Source organism: Selaginella moellendorffii, unplaced genomic scaffold, assembly GCF_000143415.4.
Source record: "Selaginella moellendorffii unplaced genomic scaffold, v1.0 SELMOscaffold_15, whole genome shotgun sequence".
In the NCBI taxonomy this organism is placed as follows: domain Eukaryota; kingdom Viridiplantae; phylum Streptophyta; class Lycopodiopsida; order Selaginellales; family Selaginellaceae; genus Selaginella; species Selaginella moellendorffii.
Genome location: NW_003314276.1, coordinates 2,385,703 through 2,407,720, shown reverse-complemented (window position 1 = coordinate 2,407,720; position 22,018 = coordinate 2,385,703). Strand labels below are relative to the sequence as shown.

General features: G+C 43.1%; 1 protein-coding gene across 1 annotated transcript; it reads left to right on the top strand.

Moving 5' to 3' along the window:
- The first annotated feature begins 82 nt into the window (after positions 1-82).
- LOC112346516 (pentatricopeptide repeat-containing protein At4g20770-like) lies at positions 83-1,308 on the top strand. Its single transcript, XM_024675645.1, has 3 exons — positions 83-136; positions 323-777; positions 864-1,308. Exons 1-3 carry the CDS (start codon positions 83-85, stop codon positions 1,306-1,308), a joined length of 954 nt encoding a protein of 317 aa, XP_024531413.1.
- The last annotated feature ends 20,710 nt before the right edge of the window (positions 1,309-22,018 follow it).

Below are 22,018 nucleotides of genomic sequence, written 5' to 3'. Positions count from 1 at the left end.
ATATACATCTGCCGTTCCTTTGTTTACCACCTTCCTATTATAAACAACTCTTTGAAAGGAGAAAATAGAGTGTACAAGAGAAATGGAAAAAGACCATAGCTTTGCTCCCTTCTCTTGTCTGTTGGAAAATTCGCAAGTACTTCAGATTTTGCAAACCTTTCCTGACCGTGAAGAATTCCAAATCTCCCTCATCGAAGTCTACGGCGAGTCGATGGAGCGAGGCCGGTGTTCAATCCGATCAGAAACTCAACATGGTCATGTGCAGAATCCGAATATCCCAAGAAATCATAAATCATAAACATCTGGAATATGCGGAATCCAGATCGCGACGTCCTGGAGATGGCGGGTGCTCATCAACGCCTGCGTCGAGAATGGCGAGTGCGATGCGGCCCTACGGTTCTTTTTCAGGATGATGAGCGAGCCTCCGTCGAGGCGTCTTCTTCGCTGTGCGATCTCGCCACCGGCCCGTGGACGCGGAGACTGTGGTGACCAACCATGTATGGAAAATGCGGCAGCCTGGAAGGTTCTCGACTCAAAGCTCGTTGAGAGATGGGTGTCGTGGAATACGATGATGCCCTCAATGGGTCACAAGAAGGTGCTAGATCTACTTGGCGATGCTGCTCGAGGGATACAGGCCCGTGGAGCTTCCGGAATGCCGTGTCCTAGCACCGCGAAAGCTCTTGCGCAGCCATACATGTTGATGAGTGCCGAGTCGAGCAGCAGGGAGCCATCGAAGCCTGAGCCATCGAAGCCTGTGTGCGTGGATTGTTTTGCCTGGCAAGTTCTCCACCACGTTGGTGTTTATACAAATGCGGGAGCGAGACGTCATCATCTGGACTGCAATGATCTCCTCGTATGCCCAGCACGGGCATAAGTAAGCACTCTACCTCTCCCTTCAGTTCCATGCTGCTGGACGGCATCTCCACCGATGTTATGGCGCTCGCCTTTGGCGAGCGGCCAACTTTCGAGCACTATGTGGTCATCTCGGATATGCTCAGCCGAGCTGGGAGGCTCGAAGAGGCCGAGAATTTGCTAAGAAGTATGCCGTTCCAGCCGGACTCGGTGTCGTGGAGGACGCTGCTCAGTGCGTGCTCGAATCACAACAATCCCCACGAGCTGCCGATCCTAGACCTCAGTCCCAGCAATCCTCCGGCATTAGCTTTGCTGTCCAGCATCATCTCGGCCGCGGGAATGAGTGATGAGGCCGAGAAGTTGATGGACGAACACAAGATCGCGGTTTGGGATTTGTGTATGTCATCAAAAGCATGTTTGCAAGCAGGGAATACGGTGCCGGCTCCCGGGGAGTGATTCGAGCCTCATGATCTAGTCGCTCGGTTCGTCAGGAGGGAGCCTGTGGCAGCCGCTTCGAGCAAGCATCTAAAGAACTGATGCCCAAGAGCTTGTATCTCGCTTCTAAACGTTTTAATATGCATATGCTGTCCAGATGCCCAACCCGGGCAAAGCATTGAAGTCCACGCGGATATAAAATCTCTCCAGGAAACGATGCTCTTTCTCTTTTCCTCCCTTTGAATGCGATTCTGATATGGTTGGTGCTTCCTCAAGCGCAAGATCTATATTGTGTCTTCGTTTACCACACCTATCCCCTTCTCATCTATATAGTGTGGGATTGCTTCGTTTACCTCACAAACATCAATCCCCTTTTGTTTGGCCTTCCTATCGTATACAGCTCTTTGAGCTGTATGTACTTTGAACTTCCTTTTCTTGCTCGACTGTGCAGAATTCCGTATGTAGTAAATGAACTCTTCCTTGCTCAAAGTGATCCACTGTAATATCGTCTTAGTTTTACAATCAGGACATGAAAACAAAATTACCTGTGGCATCTCATGAGTGTAGTCTTCATATGCGAAGTTGAGTGCTTTAGCCTTGCCAAAGAATCTAATAGCTGCTCGGTCATAGTTCCTGTCAAAACAACGTGTTATATTTAGTAATTAGCGATTGAGGTTTTAGTTTTTCTTGAACCTTGCTGCCTCCTCTTGTGTCTCATATGACCCTGGATATGCAAAAAAAAAAACAACACAAACAATAAAAAAAGAAATCAGCTCTTGGAAAACTCACCCAGTCGAATTGCACGAGAGTCCAGCCTGCATCAAAGATGAAAACCATAATGTTAGAATGGTGATGGCCGAAAGCTTGGGTGTTGGTCATGTTTCACACAAAGCATCGTTGTGTTTCACATCCAGATAGCTAGATGGTGTCTCAAAGAAAAGAAAGAGGTTTAGAGGGATGAGGCTACTTACGTTATGGAAGCCGTCCAAGGGACTTTTCGACCTTTGAGAAGATAGACTCCGCGATATTTTGATGCTCGAGGCCGAGTCTCCCTCGTGAATGGAGATCCAGCGCCACTTTCAAGCAGCTCCGGTGCAAACCAGACCAACGACTCGCCACGACTCATGTTACGTAGCATGTTGATGAAGTCCTTGTCAGGCAGATTGATCCACTGCAGAGAAAATCTAAGCGTTAGATCTTTCCAAACTTTCGGTAGAAATGTTAATATGATCATGCCTGGGGTATCTCGTGCACGTAGTCCGAGTAGGGAAAGTTTGGGCAGCTTTTGTCACGGAACTTGATGTAAGCTCGGTCATAGATCCTGTGATTAACATCTTGAACTTCATAAGCGCCACAAAGAAAAGAAAAAAGAAGATGAAAACCTGGCTCCAGCTTCCTCGTTACTGCATGAACCGACGTATATCTGCTTGCTTTTCCTTGTACCCCTTCAAGAAAAATCAGCGTGGTTGCTTCCTTTTGAAGAAAAGAAGGAAAAGAATAACATACTCACCAAATGTGCGTCTCCCACCGTTTGATTCGCTTGTAGTACGAGACTCCAACGTAGCGGGACGTCTTTTTAGCATATCTCCTCGCGCACGTTGGTGGCTTCCTCTTCCTGCTCGTTTCTTCTTGCTTGGAAACCGTCTTCTTCTTCTTCACACAATTGGACCGTTTGACCTTAGAGCTCGAGCAGCCACTTGGAGGTCGCTTGGTCTTCAAAGCTGCGGCCCGTGTGGCAATGGAGGTGGGCTTCTCCTCGGTCATTGGATGATCGTCACCACCCGGCACACCATCGCTTGAAGCACTCGAGCTCTCATCTTGATTTTTGAATACAGTAGCCGATGATGAAGGGATACCAGAGCTTTGCGAATCCATCGCTAGACGACGTTGCTTTCTTCTTGGCGCCCGGGACGCTGCTGAAGCCACCGGGGACATTGTCAATGTGGCTGCAGGATCAGCACCATCATCAAGAGAAGGAGCTGCTAGATCATGATTATCGATAGCTGCCAGATCAGGTGTAGAGAGAGCTGGAAGAGGGGGTGACGGCGATGGAGATCTATCCTTGGGCGCCGAACGCGTGTCCTTGATGTTGGGATCTTGATCCGGGGCCGTGAAATCTCCTGGAGCAAGCTGGAATCCCCTCGCAAGTACCTCCACTGCCAGTAGTTCATTCCACGAGGAGGCACGATGCATACGGGCCGGCGGGCGGCGGCGACTGGGTTGCGGTGGCCGTGCTGCCCTGGACGATCGAACAGGATTAGAGCGAGGCATGACCGAGCAAAACAAATCGAAAGAGAAGGAACCAGAGAAACCAAGGGAGCGCTGTACAGTATAAGAGATTTTCTTCCCTTTCTTATACTCAGAGACCACGAACCGCGGGATATTTTCTTCCTGGCTCTGATAGAGAGGTTATTTGTTTCTTCGAGCCCGCCAGCTCTCGTTTACGCTACCCGGCTACCGTATCGGGGCCGCCCACGACGACCGCCTTTGACATGAGGCCACGCAGCCCCATTAAAACGTACGCACCCTGGTTTTCAGGGCCGCTGGATTCGCATTCATATATATACGAAAATAGAGAGTAGTCCGCATACGTGTTGTGCAAGCGAGAGAAGATTTATCGCTGCTCTTCCCTCGCCCGCCCGCCCCAACAAATGGTCATATGCCATCAAGAAATCTGGGCCTTGAGCATGTGACCATGCCCAACAAATCCGCAGCATGCATGAAAGACCTCAATCAGAATCGACCACCTGCCTCTGGGAAATATTGTGCTTGGCTGAACGGAGTTAACTGCGACATTTGATGTGTACATACAAACATCTGATTTTCACAGTTTAACTGGTACCTTCCAAAAGGAAGTTAAAGGAGAGACCTCAATAAGAACACAAGTTCTTTACGTTCAAGGTTCAATATCACTCTTCAACTAGTAAGATTATTCTGAGTTTATACCATTCAAAGTTTCACAACAAGACCATGTTTGGAGTTAGGCAACGTTGGATAGTTTTGGGCATGATTTGTCGACTAGACCATCATAATAAGCATTTAGAATTTGGAGTAATGAACCAGCCTTGAAAATAGATCATGATATACATGGTTCTTGTCTTGTGACTCCACTGCAAAGATGGCAATTACAAGCCCACAAACAAAACCAATACCATACCAGCCATACCAGTCATCAGCAGTCTGGAGTCAAGAATACACAGTATTACTCCCGCCTGTGCCCTTCCATTGTGGAACAAACGATGTGAAAAGCTAAAGCCCCATTACATTGTGTAATCTTGATCCTCAGTTTTGACCATTGATGCTAGGCATATTCCTGGATATAATTATTGGTCATAAGCTATGCTAAAAGCCTTTCATCCAAGGTTTGAAGCTTGCGTTCCAGTGTAAGGTGCAAAGCAGAAGTATGTTATTTGCCAACCGAGAAGGTTGAGTAAGACATGTTAGCATGACGGCTACTCCCAATGTCATTATGCCAGCTTAGACTCTCTTAGTGAAGCTTTGACCGAGTTAGCTCAGTAAAAGATGCAAGACAAGATCCTTGAGGATCTGAAGGCCTTATACTAAGATGCTGAGCCATCCTGTCCTTACCTATTTTGCACTGGTCTATGTATCAAACATGGATCAAGGGCACTCTCCACTGGGCCATCCTAATGCCACAAACCAGAATATGTCTAAAGATAACAAGATGACCACAAAGAGTGGATCAAACATGCACCATCCGAAACTCCAAAACAAATACAAAGTCATAAACAAGCCATGACCTGAGAGTAAACTTATTCTTTGGCAGCTTCATTCTAGAAAATCACTTTGCAATTTTGTATCATTGTGTTTTTTTGTGGTATGGCAGCAATCACTTTGTTTTCTATACTGCAGAGCAGTTCTAGATGATGTGAAATTTCTAAATGTATGCTAGAAAATTCTAATCATTTGATATCACTTTGCAAGTATCATTTATCCATTATAAGGACTGGGTGTGAGCAAGAAATTCCAAAAGCACTTGAAGCTACTCATGGATGAAATATTTCTCAAAGAGCCATGTACAAGATGAATAAGCAAGAATAGGAAACATGCCAATTCTAGTACCTGGTCTAGTTATCAGTGGACACAAGGGTGACAACACAGTGCTAGGGTTCCATTAAAATTTTTGCCTAAGCTTAACACAACAATATTAGTAGAGCAAAAAGCACCAAAAAGAGGCATCAAAAGTAGTCATGCCTCAAGTGCAAGCCATTCCTTGAGGTTTGGAAATAGCTCACCCACCATGGTCTAATAGGAGTTTTCACCCATGGCAGAATGGTCCAATCCATAGTGCCTCCAACTTGCCACAATGATGTTCTTTAAGGAAGAGCCAAACTTTGTCTCACATTGCTTTGCAACACAAAGTGCCATATGCCTCTAATAGAGCTAGTTCATCACAGCAGCATCTTGGCAAATGCCAATGCTGCCTTTGCAAGAGGAGCTGTCCTTGGATCAACCATAGTAGTCAAGAGAGAGATTGGTAGGTGCTCAATGTTGATCAGTATGTGGTTCTAAAATGCTATAGTGCTCGGAGATGAAATGGCTACAAGTGAGGATTCTCACCAACCATACTCTAGAGCATGGCTTTGAGAACCTTGTTGGTAGACTTTACTTGGCCATTGCATTATGGATAATATGTATGTGTTTGATGCTAAGCTTCTCAAAAATATTCCCCATGAACTGTAGAGACAATGATGCAAGGCACTCCAAAGTTACAACATAAGTCATAGATGAATTTCATTATGGCTTTTTGATTGGCAGAGATCACTGAGACCACTTCGTGCAATAATCTGTGGCTGCGATGATATGAAGATGGTGGTTTTGCACTTGTGGAAATGGTCCCACAAAATCCAATCCTCATTGAGTGAATGGACCTTTTGGATTGATGGGAACCAATGGATAGCAGCAATCACACCGATTTTTTTGGAACTTCTGGCATGGCAGAAAATACTAGAAAAAGGACTTGATATTGCAAAAAAGAGTAAATCAGAAATACCCTACTCGAAGGATGTGCTTTGCAAAGAGAAGTGATGAAAGATAGCCACTACATGAGTGGCAATTTGTGATAATTGCGGGGAACTCCTCTATTATAATGCATTGTAGCAGTAAACTGTCACTATGTCTCTTGTAAAGATGTCTACCAAGAAGAATATAACCAGCTGCCTTTTGAAGATGATGCTGGTTTGATGCCAAATTGTTCTCAAACAATTGAGCTTTGAGTGTTGCAATGATGTCAGAATACCATGGCTATTCATGGCTAACGTAGTTGAGCACCTCATCTTGAAAAGGCTATTCAAGCTGCTAGTCATCAGTTTACTTCATTCCAGGTAACACAAACACAAGATTTCTTGGATAAAAGACTTTTCCTTTCTCAACCACCATGGAAAAGTCATACTCTTACAAGAGAAATCCAGCAACTATGTTTACCTTGGATTGTGCAGCAAGTAAATCATTGGGTGTATGTAAATGCACATGAAGTGCCATATAATGAGTAAGCAAGTAGTGGAAAAGCCATTGGAAAGAATACACTACAAAGCCCACATGCTAATCCATCTCAATCCAAGGGAGTTCTAGTGTCTAGGGAAGTAAATGGCATAAAGTTTGCTATCATAATCCTACTGATACAATGCTATCCCACATGCTCTATCCAAGAGAGAGACTATAAAGATGGAAGTCTCCATCCCACTTTGGTGGCCCCAATATTGCTGGAATGAGTTGGATTGAGTAGAGGTGACAACACTCCAAGATTTACCAAAGATGAAGCAAGTGTTAGTGGCAATCAAATTTATTGATGTAAGTCAGTATTGAATGCAACATTAAGTTGTGGAAGCAAAGCTGATGAGACCCTAGAAAGTGAAGAGAGCATTCACAAGTCCAAAAAGAAGAACTTTATATATAATATAAAGTTTCTAGGGTGTCAACTAATTTAGAGGATGGTTTTGAATCCACTAAAACCCATCTATGAATTCCTATGATAACATCCAAGATTGTGTCAATAAAAGGCATTTGAAAGTGATTCCAAATCATCATTAAGTCCTAAAAGTCCATACTAGGGTTTTTGAAACTCAAATTCAAAAACTTCATTCTAAATTCAATAAAATTTAATTCATTCAAATTTAAGTTGTGAGGTCCAAGTGTATGACTATGATGCCATATACTAATAATAGTGTAGTGGGATTTTGATAACTCTCAGATTGGTTTCAAACCTAACCACTTGCTCATATATATAAGCTACTATTTTTGGGCTAATTGATGTATACATTTCTATATTCTATTTTTATATTCAATGCAGGTAGAGGTGAGGGACAGCTTTGATTATCTCTAAGGAGTGTTTAGATTTAGGATTTTAGTTTAGATCTAGCTTTTACATTGTTTAAATATCACTTTCCTTAGTTTTCTTCATTTTCTTTTTTCCTTTTTATTCATCTTCATAGTAAAGAAATAGCCTCTTTCTTTTTTGATTTTGGAATAGCAGTTATTACAATTGCTTGATGCTATGTGGTTATAGTTGAATAATTAAATTAAGTTAATAGTGGCATTCACAGTGTGTGGTATAACTTTTTTTGCTATTATTACCAATTCTTGCATCCAGCCAAAGTTCTTCTGTGGGAATCTTGAGGATGATGTGTACCATTAGCTTGATCACTTTACAGTGATTACTATCTATCATTCTTGGGATGATGCTCGATGTTTACATGAGTTTCCCACATGTATCTAAGGAATGGCATTGTAGTGGTACAATGGTTTGAGCAAAATTACTTGTGTAGATTGGAGCATTCTCCTAGATGTCTTCAAATGCATATTTAAACATGTTAATGATTGTGATGATACCTTTTAACAATTGAATCATTTTAGTCAAAGGCCATTTAAGTCAGTGATGCAATTTGGCATTTGCTTCTAGAGCCTCTTACTTTGTGCAGAGCCAAATATATTAGAATGAATAAAGTTGGGAATGTTGTGGCAGTTAGAGTTGTTTACACGGTTACGCCCTTTCAACGAAAAAGGAACATCGATAGAGAGGTGGGTTATATGACCAGTCGACAATAGCTACCCCATGACTAGAGATTTCAGCATGCATACGAAGTGCCAAAGCCAGTTTGCCTATACTAGCCCAAACTCAAAGATCAATAGATGGACAATATCAAAGTCATAGACAATAATATCTTACAGACTTAATTATCAATGAATAAAGCTTAGATTAGAACACAAAAGTATTCCAAGTAAGTTATCATCCGATAAACTAGTATTACAGTATAGGAACCACCAAGATCAGTATAGTTTGGAAACATAGGATTGACCATCCAACAAAATTCAATAGCAAGTATATCATCAAGGAAACTCAATGATGAAACTTAACTACCGAAAATGGTAGATAGTATGCTAAACAATTTACCAAAGAGAACTCAAGAACACAAAGTATCATTGATTGGCAAGCAAGAGACTCGCAAATGTATCACCCAAAGAAAATAGCATTCTAATCGATTAGAACTAACTCGAGCAACAATCAACAGAACATAATGAATGTGGTAGAACTAACAAACACTTAGTCATGCCAACCATCGCACCAGCCAATCTGAATAGATCCCGGTCAATAATACAAAGGAACCCAAGTTACTTTAGCAAGTGTCGGCAACATCTTACTGATGTCTCAAACCCAAGAGACAAATCCAGAGCAAACCATAAACAACATGTGGTATTGCGAAAAGCCATAAGCTATCAAAAAGAACAACTAACTATCATGAAAGATCATCAATCATCCTATTAATAGAGAGATGCATAATCATCGTCTAAGAAGGAATCTACCATCCCGAAGAACGACAAATCATTCTATACCAACAATAATCAAGCAAAACTTTTTTAACAAGGATAATCAACTATCCTAGATGATAGTCAATCATCACCAATGATTGCTAAATGCTAATACTAACTTCAACATCGAAGCTAGGAGCCAAAATGCCTTCCTGTAAGCAACTAAAGGGAACAACTCGAGAGACGATCCATGGGGTTTAAATATAGAGGGAAAGGGCCCATGAACAAGAGTGCACCCCCTTTTCCAATTGGTTAAGGGTCTTGGGATATTTGGGGTTAAGCGTCCTTGGGTTTGAATAGTACTGGGCTGGGTGACCTCCCGGGAAGTCTAAACTCAGGAGCTTACACTTCCCCAACAACTTCTAACAAATGGAACAATGAACATAAAACTCAAGGAACCAAAGCTCGAAGAAGCCTATAGCCAAGTCTTGTTTAATAAGGATCACAAGTCTCATAGAAGCTAACTTTAATACTAAAGAAGAAATCGTGATACAACCTACAATATCTTCCTCAACACATCCATAAACCAAACTTCATAATGCCAAAACTAATGAAGAACATATCTACATCAATCCAAAAGCTAAGCAAAACGAAGCTATGCTCTACAAGTGATCACTAAACGATCCTCCATGAATCCATCTATAGCAAAACATAACTCACTTCATAACAAGCCTAAAAAGAATTATTAATGATCGCTATATCCCGAACTCAAATCCAGCAAGGACTTAACATTCTAATATCGATCACTAACTCTTCCTCTCGTAGAGTTAGCATAGTCCACGACTAAATCACTTTTCAAGGAAAAGCTAAAGCTCAACCCTCTACTAAATAATCTCGTCTAGAACACAACTAACTCAACTTGCCACTCAGTTCGTTTGAACGTCAACACAGTTGCTAACTAGCAAATGCACGAATGCCACTCTAGACTCTATCCAACTCAATTGCCTTAGCCCCAAAAGTTAGCATCCCTTTCAGGCCGCATCATACAAACTATCTACTAAGGTTTAAGCCGACCGAAGTTAACTTCAACCCCTTCACTAGTTTGTACTGGCTTTCGAAAACGGAATAGTTTTCGGGCAAAGTGATCAATAGATCAGCCATTGGAAAAGTCTAAGAAAATTTGTGGAAAATTTTCCATCTTAGAGAAAGAATGACTCTTAGTCTAGGAATGCAAACTTTCAAGACTCAACTAACTTCCTCCTACAAACAACTTCACATAGGTTCACCTCAATACAAATTCTCATGACCCATAATATGTTTAAGCATCGAACATCTTTGCCCATTTTTCCGATATCCAACACCGACATCCGCAAAAATGCAAAATGAACATCTAAGGCTTGATCACGAAGACCATATCTTCGGATATCCACCTTTGCACTAACACTCTTCTTCAACCACCTTCAAGATCCAATGTGAAGCCAAAACACTAAGAAGAAAAATAATATGGAAAATCAAGCTTTAAGGAAAATTTCTCATCACTCGAAATAACAATGCCACTTCCACCAACACTAGTGCTAGTGATGTTAATGCCTCAATTACACACCTTCTCCATCCAACAATTTACTCCAAGTGTTAACAGATCAACCGACAAGTTATAGCAAATGAATGTTATAACCTTTTTCCAACACCTTAATGGGGGAACTCTAGGAAACAAGATACCTACTTAAGTTTAGCATAATTGACCACCATCAAGAATCCAGTCAAGGCTACTACAATGCTACTTTGTGCAAGTAGACTAGCTTCACCATCAACCACTTTGGGGTGATCATCGTTTAACCAAGCAACTTCGTAAACACATTGCTTATTATCATATGGATATGATATGAGTATCACAATGACTTGATCATCAATCGAGCAACATTACGAGCAATGCCCATGTCATTACTACCAAGGTTTATGTAAGTATCAAGTGTCAACTCAATTCAACAAAAGGCAACATAAATGCCACACTTCATTGATAGAGATTTACAACACTGAACATCACTAACTTTTGTTCACAACATGGACAAGCTCATGCCACTCTCTTTCCGACCAAACTCAAAACTAATCCAACACCAAGCTACTCAAGGAGCAATAGCAAGGTTCCCTAGAAAAGAATTAAGCATTGTAACCCAAGTCTTCCAATAGCAAACCTAGACAAAATGGTATAGCACTTCACCGCTATCCATCCCACAACTCACTATTGTAAGACCATCATCTCCAACATGCATCAAGATAGGGACTCTTGTTTGCATGATGTGAATATGAGCAATGAGTTAACACCTCGTTGCAAATCATCTCTCCAAGAAGAGAAAATGATTTACGTGTTTGATCCTTCGTCCCTGACAACTTTCTTTCCGGCCTCATCTTGACTAAACCTCAATCTTGCTTTCGCACTGCTTTCAGTTCAATCCAAGAAAAGTCTATGAAAGAGTATGCCAATGATTACTTGAACCAATAGACTAATCCCCACAGTCTTGATTGATCCACTCATAATCATGCCTAGGAAGGATCCACTAATGTTGTGCTAAACAGCTATGGACCAGCCTATTTGCCACTTAAAGAAAACCCAGGGAAGGTTTATTTTCACCCTTGGTATATGGAACAACTCATGGAACCACCGATAGGCTAACATTAATCTTGCCAACTCAAAGTGTAACCTTGAGTTGCTAATGTGCCTCACTTACGAGCCCAAGCTCAAACTCGTGCAAACGGAACATCTCCAAACCATCCTATGAGCCCAAGAGCAAGCTCATATAATACGGTACAAACAGTAACCAAATCCATACCCAAGGAATGATTGCGAAGTCTTTGCACCCAAACGTGTACCCGTTTTCATCTCTGCGTATGCAATGAGACTAGTTGCCCAATCTCATTGGATAGTACTCGCCGAGACTTATCCTCTAATACCAAATGTAGCGCACATGGTTTTGACCCTTTATCCTATGGTGATTTACCATAGGATAACACCACGAAGCGGAAACTAAACCCTCTTTGTGCCATGTGACAGATGCCACATGTCACATGCCACGTGTCCAAAGGAACGTGGTGTGGAACCTGAGTTTCAGGGCCTTGAGCCACTGAACGAAGGAACAGTGCCAAACTCCCAAGCATGGAGCCAAGGAGTGATAGAACCGGTCTATGGAGCAACTCTTGAGCAAACAGCCCAAGGAGCGAAGGGACAGGAGTCTGGAGCGACTTGGAACAGTCCTAGAGCAACTAGCATCCCAATGCCAGGACTAGCATGCAAAACAGAGCCAAACAGAGTCTAGCGCTATTTCGGCATACTAGTGGCCTAACGCAAGGATATGGGTACTCCACTAGCTAGCATGGAATGGAACTTAGGCTTAGACCCAAGCTGGACGTAGAACAAAGACAAGCACGCAAGCGGAATCTAGACTATGCCTCAGGTTGGTTAGCCATACCCGACCTACCCACTATCCCTACTATACATTTGGAACCCCCCATAGCCCCCCCCTTCTTCAGGAACACACGCTTTGGGCTTTCACCCCAAGCCTCCCTTAGTATCAGGAGTTAGTCTTTGGGACAAGCTCAAAACTTACTAAATATGGAATGGCGCTAGATTGCGAATTTGGACACAGGACAAACACCATTGTGTTCAGGCTGATCTCTACATTCCATAGATATGCCAAATGAGCAAATCTAGACACTTTCCATAAATAGCATTTGGGACCGAAATGAGACTAATATAAAGGGCATGATAGCGAGGGTGTTTGGCAGACATGGTAAACTATCATGTAGCGATATTGAGGGACTAATCTCAATACGCGAGGGTTCTTGTTAAGCCAGTACAAGACAGAGCAAAAGGGAACTAAAAGCTAGGCCGAGAATGCTCAGCTAGAAATACATAGGAGTTCCTACCTTATGTCCATCTAGTTAAGTACAGATGCTAAGCCCAGTTTACTAACACTTGGACAAAAGGGGCTGATAATGGGAACTAGCAATACCGACCTCCTGCCATCGTGGCAGTAAGGAAAGAGTGTTTGTAAGGACTAGCCAACAGGTAACTTTCAATACCTGAAGACACATTTGCGACACTTACTTTAGTCACCTTGATAATGCTTTTCAATTGACACAATGTTATAAAATATTGCCTCTTCCACTTCTCGCTAAAAGTCCTTTATCTCCACTTTCTATGTGAGATGGTTTTGTTCTAATAGAGGTTGATGCTACTATTACTTTTGTTCAAGGACAAAGATGAAGATGTGGTCATAGCCATGATATCCACTATTGGGCATGTGATGAGGTTCATATATTGGCATTGTTGATATTTTTCGGATTGGTGTCCTCCATTTCTAGGTAGAGGCTTTAACATCAACAACATTCTATTAGTACTGTTATAGTGGAAGGTTTTAACACAAAGATTCTTCCAAGAAATGAGGAGTCACACAAGTAGTGGAAGATTTTTTAACGAGTATTTTTTGATGAATATTGGTTTGGTGCTAAAGATGAAAATGGTAATTTATGGTGAAGTTACTTTACAAAAAAGTTTATCTTTCGATAAGGATATTGAACTTCATCTATGGGTGGTGGAGTTGTGAGAGGCAAATCCTTAAGCAACAAAGTAGAGCCAAAAGGGTGCCACATAGTAGTGGTTGAAGTGAAAGTTCAATAAGCGTAACATATTTAAACCAAAAACTCCAATTCAAAAAGTCAAGAGTAAAAGTGGAACTTTTAATGAATTGCTCAAGGAATGAGCACAAAGTGATCAATAAACAAGTCGCTAGATAAAGACCCAAGATGGAGTCTAAGATGGAGTCTAAGATGGGCCCAAGATGAACCCGAGATAGACTTGAGAAGGAGTTTGAGAAGGTGTTTAAGAAGGAGTCTGAGATGGACCCAAGAAGAAGTCCAAGACGGGGATTGAGACTGAGACTAAGATCGGGACCGAGTCTAAGTCTAAGTCCGAGGGTGAAATCCTAAAATGATCGTCTCCTAAACCCTAGGGGGTTTGGTGAGCTCCAAAAGTATAGTAAGGGGGAAAACTCTAATGGAGCTAGTTTGGCCAAGAAAAACCAATTTGCCTAGAAAAGGCTAATTTGGCCAGGAAAGGACAATATAACCAAGGAAGGCTATACCCATGTGGTGGGTAATGATATAACTATTGAGGAGTTTTAGGCTAGAGTGAACACGAACGGTCAATTAATTGTAACTTGGTGAAGTATTTAAGAGTTGGCTCTAGCTCCCTAGAAGATCGAACAATTGATTATCCCAATCTAAGTGTGGGTGGCATTACCTACTTAGATACCTAGCATGGCTCATTGGAACCTCACTTTACCCATATGGTTAGGGCACCCAAAAGCAGAAGGTGGGGAGAGTACTCATGAGGCCCATGTAAGGCCACTGTGTTTTGAAATGTCATCCCAAAGTCCTAGACTATAGAAAGGAACATGAGCAATCCTCTTATGTAGTATGACCAAGGATACAATCATATGGTGAGGAAGTCTCAGAAGTCAATTTGATTTAGTGGTCAGGCCTTCAATCCTTGACCCAATGGTGGTGTTGGCAAGTACGGCCGTGGATGGAGAGGGAGTGTGAGACACAAATCCATGAGCCCCTAGAGTGGTGCTAAAAAGGTGCCACATGGTAGTGGTTAAAGTAAAAGTCCAATAAGGGTAACATGTTTGGACCAAAAGCTCTAACTTGGAAAGTTGAGGGCGGGAATGGAACTCTGAACAAAGTGCTTGAGGAATGAGTATGAAGCAATTGGTGAATAAGTCTCTAAAAAAGGACACAAAAAAGACTAACATATGGTGAGTGTTATGATATATAAAAGTGTCAAGAACGAGTCCAAGATGGGACCTGAGATGGGACCTAAGATGGAGTTTAAGAAAGAGTCCAAGAAGGATGTAAGTGACTAAGTTTTCCATTCTACTTTAGTCACTTAACCACACCTCCGACCACTTGAGTCTCATTCACAACCTCCATAAGTTCAATTTAGAATTTGGGGTTTGCTAGCCCCGAGAGTGGCATCCATGCCACTCAACCTTTGCACTTGGTCCAAGTGCTCCACTTGTTTGATCTCATGACTAACACCCAAAGGTATCACCGACATATTGGCCCGTTACGCTAAGGCTATATCTATTTACCTTTGCCATACTAATGGTCCAACACCACTTGCCTCACAATCCCGTCTTTCACAGACTAGGCCATCCATTTATGAATGTGTGAGACACAAAATCCCTAGGCCCCAAAGTGGAGCCGGAAGGGCGCCACATGGTAGTGGCCGAAGCGAGAGCCAAATGAGCGTAACACGTTTGGACCAAAAGCTCCAACTTGAAAAGTCAAGAGCGGGAGTGGAACTCCCAACGAAGTGCTCGAGGAACGAGCACGAAGCGAGCAAAAGGCGAGGCTCCAAAAAGGGACCCAAAAGGACCAACACATGACACGTGGGAGTGTCTGAGATGGAGTCCGAAGTGGAGTCCGAGGTGGACCCGAGTTGGAGTCCGAAGTGGAGTCCGAGATGGACCCGAGATGGACCCGAAATGGAGTCCGAGATGGAGTCCGAGATGGACCCGAGATGGACCCGAGATGGAGTCCGAGATGGAGTCCGAGATGGAGTCCGAGATGGACCCGAGATGGAGTCCGAGATGGAGTCCGAGATGGACCCGAAATGGAGTCCGAGATGGAGTCCGAGATGGACCTGAGATGGAGTCCGAGATGGAGTCCGAGATGGACCCGAGATGGACCCGAGATGGAGTCCGAGATGGAGTCCGAGATGGAGTCCGAGATGGAGTCCAAGATGGAGTCCGAAGTCGAGACCGAGACCGGGACCGAGACCGAGACCGAGACCGAGATCGGGACTGAGACCGAGACCGAGGCCGAGCCCGAGACCGAGCCCGAGCCCGAGTCCGAGTCCGAATCCGAATCCGAGTCCGAGTCCGAGTCCGAGTCCGAGTCCGAGTCCGGAGCCTGAGAGGGTGAAAGCCCAAAGCGTTCGTCTCCCAGACCCTGGGGGGTTTGGTGAGCTCCAAAAGTATAGTAGGGGGAGGACTGCAGTGGAGCCAGTTTGGCCAGGAAAGGCCAGTTTGGCCCAGGAAGGCCAGACCCAGTGTTGGGTGATGAACTGACCACTGGGAAGTCCAAGACTAGAGTGAATACGGACCGACAAGCGGGGTAGCTTGGTGAAGTGTTCAAGAGCCGACTCTAGTTCCCCCGGGAGATCGACTGGCCGATGCTCCCAATCCAAGTGTGGGTGGCACTACCTACTTGGATACCAGGCATGGCTCAATGGAACCTCGCTCTAAGCCCATGGCTAGAGCACCTAAAGGCGAAAGGCGGGGAGAGTACCCAGGTGGCTCGCGTAAGGCCACGGTGTTCCGAAATGTTGTCCCAAAGGCCTAGACTGTGGAAAGGAAGAGGAGCAGTCCTCTGGGGTAGTGACCAAGGACACAGTCGTGTGGTGAGGAAGTCCCAGAGGACCATGGGACTTAGTGGTCGGGCCTGTGGGCCTCGATCCAGTGGCAGTGTTGGCAAACACGGCCAAGGGCAGAAAGGGACTTGGTAGGAACTGACAAAGGGACTTTGGGGAAGGCGATTCCCCAGGTCTGTGGGCATCTTAAGGATGCTAAGGAGTGGATCTAGGATGACCACTCGTGGACAGATGGCCTAGTCTTGGAGAGACGGGATGGTGATGCAAGTGGTATTGGACCACTAGTGCAGCAAAGGTGAATGGGCATGGCCTTAGCGTAACGGGCCGAGATGTCAGTGGTACCTTTGGGTGTCGGTCTTGGGACCGGACACGTGGAGCACTTGGACCAGGTGCAAGTGTTGAGTGGCATGGATGCCATTCTTGGGGCTAGCAAGTCCCAAGTCCTGAATTGGACTGATGGAGGTTGTGAATGAGACTCCTCCAAGTGGTCAGAGGTGTGGTTAAGTGACTAAAGTAAAATGGAAAAATTAGTCGCTTATAGAATGGTCATCCTAGATCCACTCTTTAGCATCCTTAGGATGCCCATAGACATGAGGAACAACCTTCCCCAATATCCCTTTTCCAATCCCTACCAAGTCCCTTTCTATCTATGGCTGTATTCGCTGACACTACCACTGGGTCAAGGCTCACAAGCCCGACCACTAAGTCCCACTATTCTTTGGGACTTCCACACCATGTGACCGTAGCCTTGGTCACTACACCAGAGGACTACCCCTCTTCCTTTCCATAGTCTAGGACTTTGGGACAATATTTTGGAATACCGTGGCCCTACGCAAGCCTCATGGGTACTTTCCCCACCTTTCGCCTTTGGGTGCTCTAGCCATGGGCTTAGAGCAAGGTTCCGTTGAGCCACACCAAATATCCAAGAGCAAGGTTTCCGTTGAGCCACACTAAATATCCAAGTAGGTAGTGCCACCCACGCTTGGACTGGGAGCATCGACCATTCGATCTCTCGGGGGAAAGCTGACTTTTGAACACTTCACTAAGCTACCTTGTTTGTCGGTCCGTATTCACTCTAGCCTTGGACTTCTTAGTGGTTATCCTATCACCCAACACTTGGGTATAGCCTTCCTGGGCCAAATTGGCCTTTTCTGGCCAAATTGACCTTTTCTGGCTAAACTAGCTCCACTATAGTCCTCCCCCTTCTATACTTTTGGAGCTCACCAAACCCCCTAGGGTCTAGGAGATAAACGCTTTGGGCTTTCACCTTCGGACTTAGACTTGGACTTGGACTTGGACTTGGACTTGGACTCGGGCTCAGACTCGGTCTTAGTCTTGGTCCTAGTCTTGGTCTCGGTCTCAGTCTTGGTCTCAACCTCGGACTCCATCTTGGGTCCTTCTTGGATTCCATCTCGGGTCCATCTTGGACTCCATCTTGGGTCCATCTCGAACTCCATCTTGGATTGCATCTTGGGTCCATTTTAGTCCATTTCAGACTCCATCTCGGGTCCATCTCGAACTCCATCTCGATCCATCTCAAACTTCATCTCGGGTCCATCTTGGACTCCATCTCAGATTGCATCTCGGGTCCTCTTGTGTCCCTTTTCTAGAGACTCTCTTATTACTCGCTTCATGCTCGTTTCTTGAGCACTCCATCGAAAGTTCTACTCCCACTCTCGACTCTTCAAATCAAAGCTTTTAGTCTAAACATGTTATGCTTGTTTGGCTTTCACTTCAGCCACTACCATGTGGCACCCTTTCGGCTCCACTTTGAGCTTAGGGATTTGTGTCTCATAAACTCCACCACCTATAAACGAAGTTTAATATCTTTATTGAATGATAAACCATTTTATAAAGTAACACTAACATATATTACCCTTTCCATCCTTGGCATCTAGCCAATATTCGTCAATGGTTTGACACCGAAGGCTTACCATTCCTTCCCATCCTCTAAGGAGTATTGTCTCTTTAATATAAAAACTCGATTGACCACTTGAGGTGGTTCTTTCTTTTTTATTGGTTATTTCTTGTTAAACCCATTAGAGAGACCTTCTCTATGTTAATCTCACTACTCATTATCAATAGTTTTTATTTTTTTTAAAATTTATCCATATTTTTATTTTTTATTTTAAAATATATTAAACTAAAATGGCCACTTTGAAACTTTTAATCTTAACTTCTTGAAGTCAATTTCTTATATGTCTCCGACACCTTTTATTGCATATATTGTGCAAATTCCACTTCCCCATTCTAGGAAGTTCTCTCCTTAAGAGTACCATCATCCTCTTTTCTATTTTGTGCCACTTCTAGCACTAAGTTTTAGTTATTATAAGTTGGGTTAGGGCTGTTCACGGCCCTATTATTTGGCTAATTTATCACTCCCTCCTTTAGAACTTTCATCTTTGCCAAATTAGAGCATTTGGAATCCATCCTTGGAAACATATTTCCTTTCCCACAATCCATTAACACCTAACATATTGGTGTTCTTTGTCTAACTTTGCCATTTGAATTCCTTCCAATGAATTCTATGGCCCAAACTTGGCCATTAATTTTTTACTCTTATTTGTTGATTATTGTACCAAGTAACATACGATCACTACCTCCATTCTCGAGGTATCCTTTTGGTTCCATGGCAAAGGCTCTACTTTGCTAAATTTAGAGGGTGTTCACCCCTAGTAGGTCTCTTTAACATTTTCTACTATGGGCTCCATCCATGGCCCCACTTTGCAACCTTCCCATGGGTCGTTAATAGAGACTATTTTCTTGGACTCACTATACCATCGTATTGGCACAACTAATTTCCCTTTAGGTGACCTTCCCACTTGGTTGCCTTGACCAAGCCACACAATTACCAATAGTTCAAAACAACACTTTGAACTAGGAACTTTATTCCTTAGTCTCATAAGGACCTCATCCTTGTTTAGTTGTAAAATCACCTAGTGATTTAACCTTTATCACCTTAACAGATTTGCCAATAGGTACTAGATCTTCTAGACCTTTAACTTGTTAACTATGACCTTGGGGGCATCCCCTACACTTTGCGGTGCACCTAAGTCAGCCCTTTTGGCCAAGGGTCCATAGCAACTGAGACTGGGTGTCCCCATCTCATTCACCACGTCCTTGGTGCCACTTGCATTAAGGTGTTCAAGTTAGATATATCGAACTTTCACTCTAAGCAATCTAACTGTGCATTACAACTTTAGGGCATCCCCCACTTGGCAGTGTGCTCAAACCAGTCTCCTCACTGAGACTCCATGACCACTGAAATATGAGTGTTCTCATATTTCAAACCATCACCATGCCCTAGTGATTTGGGACTCGAACCCAAGCACTAGAGGGTTGGGATTCAAATCTAAGCTCTGTATATGCATCTACGGATGGCATTACCCAGGATGCCAGGCATGACTCCCCACACTGGTGCACCAATTTATACTTACAGCACATTATAGATCACAGCTTAGGAACTTAGTTCCTCTACACTGCTAAGTCCTCTCACTTGACAAGTTTGTGATCATGCATGGACTCCTCCATACTTGGCCCCATAGGCTGCCTCTTTTGAAGTAAGCACCTTCAACTAGGATACTTGTTCCCCCGACTTGCCAACCTAGCTTAGCAAGTCATTTGACCACTATAACATGGTTCATGCATAAGCGTGAAAGTCCTTAACCATCGACTTTTGTTTAAAGCCATCATTTTGAACACTCGGGAATTTCTTCCCAAATTTTGATAGCATTGCCTCATAGTAAGCTCTAAGACCATGCTTCTACTGTGCCACTTTGATTTCGCGCATTCTATGAACCATTTACATTTAGTTTTTTAGGTACTAAATTACCTAGAATTATCTTTGGGAACATTGAAGGAACTCTGTCCCTTAGCTTGCTAAGGCCTCTCCTTTCGCAAGCTTTCTACTTGCTATATAGTCTAACATGGATAATTCCATATTTTAGACTCTTTATGGCATCATAATTGCTAGTAATAACACATTCGAGCACCCTTTTAATTCTTCACTCCCAACTTGTATAACCACCCTTGGTTATGCCCTTCAATTAATATGGTTCGGTTCTATCCCTTTACTATTTGCTTTTGGCTTCATACGTTTCTTTCGGTTATTCTCTTCTAGACTAGGAGGATAGCTTTGCACTTTCTACCATGCCTTAGCAAATATTCTTAGGGATGAATTTACTTGATAGCTTAGGGAGTGGTTCCTCAATCTGAGTAAGGTCACCTTGTAATCCCATACACTGGGATTATCGTTGTTACTTATGGGCCTTTATATGCCCACCACTAGTCTTGCCAAAATCTTTTTTTGGCTTTGTTCAATTCGGATAAATGGATTACTTTTGTCTCCATAACTTTGGATATTGGATAACATTTACTACCCATCATTTGTTAGGGACTTAGTCCCTTAGGCCTTATCTAATGCCCTCATGACACCAAATACCACTTTTTGGTGTTTTAGAGTGTTTGAGTGTCCTAATGATAGCCTTTTTTAATGAGCATTTCCTTTATGACATTGACTTACTATATCGCAACATAAACAATTTATCCTCTATAAGGGTATATTCAACTTCCTTATCCTAATAAAAAGTCTAAGGTAGTTACTTTTTACTAATTTAACTAATTATTTTGCACCTTTTGCTTAATTGCCTTATAGTGGTCAAGTCCTACAACTCATTGCTGGTGCTTCCACACCTCCATCATTATTTGTCATCACACTCCAACTACATACCTTCCAGCTTAGGCTATGTCATTCCCATTTCCGTTAGGGTTCCTTTGAGAAGGGGTTCTTATGAACCCACCAACTTAACCTCAAGGCATCACACCTTGGCACATTCGGTGTCTCCACACCATTAGCTCCACGAGTTTACCCTTATGACACTTTTTACTTATGTCTAGGTTTTTTCCAAGACTAATACAGTTGTTTCTCATACCAACTATCCATTAGCACTGCACTATAAAGTTTATGCACAATTTTGTGCCAAAGTTGTTTTCTTTTTTGGGGAACACTTTTCCTACGACTTTAGTATGGCATGTTCTGCCATCAATGAGATACTCACTGTTCTTATACTTAGTTCTTATGATCGTCCCCATCCTTTGTAAGGCACAACATGCCTCAGTCCAAATGCTTCTACCAATCCCTTAGAACCATTCCCGGACTCTACTTGAGTCATCCAATTTTTTGTACTTTGCTAATCAAATGACCTATGAGGTCCTAGTGTTGAAGTGTCAATTCACAAGAATACATCTTGTTGTATTCATATCCCACAAAGACCATCTTTGCAAGTGTTGCTTTAACACTTGATCATTCCCCGTTTTCCATGGGTTACCTTTGCCCTTTAGGACTATCCATCCAAATGATGGGAATACCAACTCATCCTCTGAGCACACCCCCAACTCCTTGGGTTTGTTCTAGCATTTATAAAAGGTAGCCCAGCTAGTGTTTTAAGGACTTATATCTTCCTCCGTATTTGACCTCCTACGGTCATCAATTCTGGTCTCAAATTCATGAGCACCAACCTCAACCATATGATG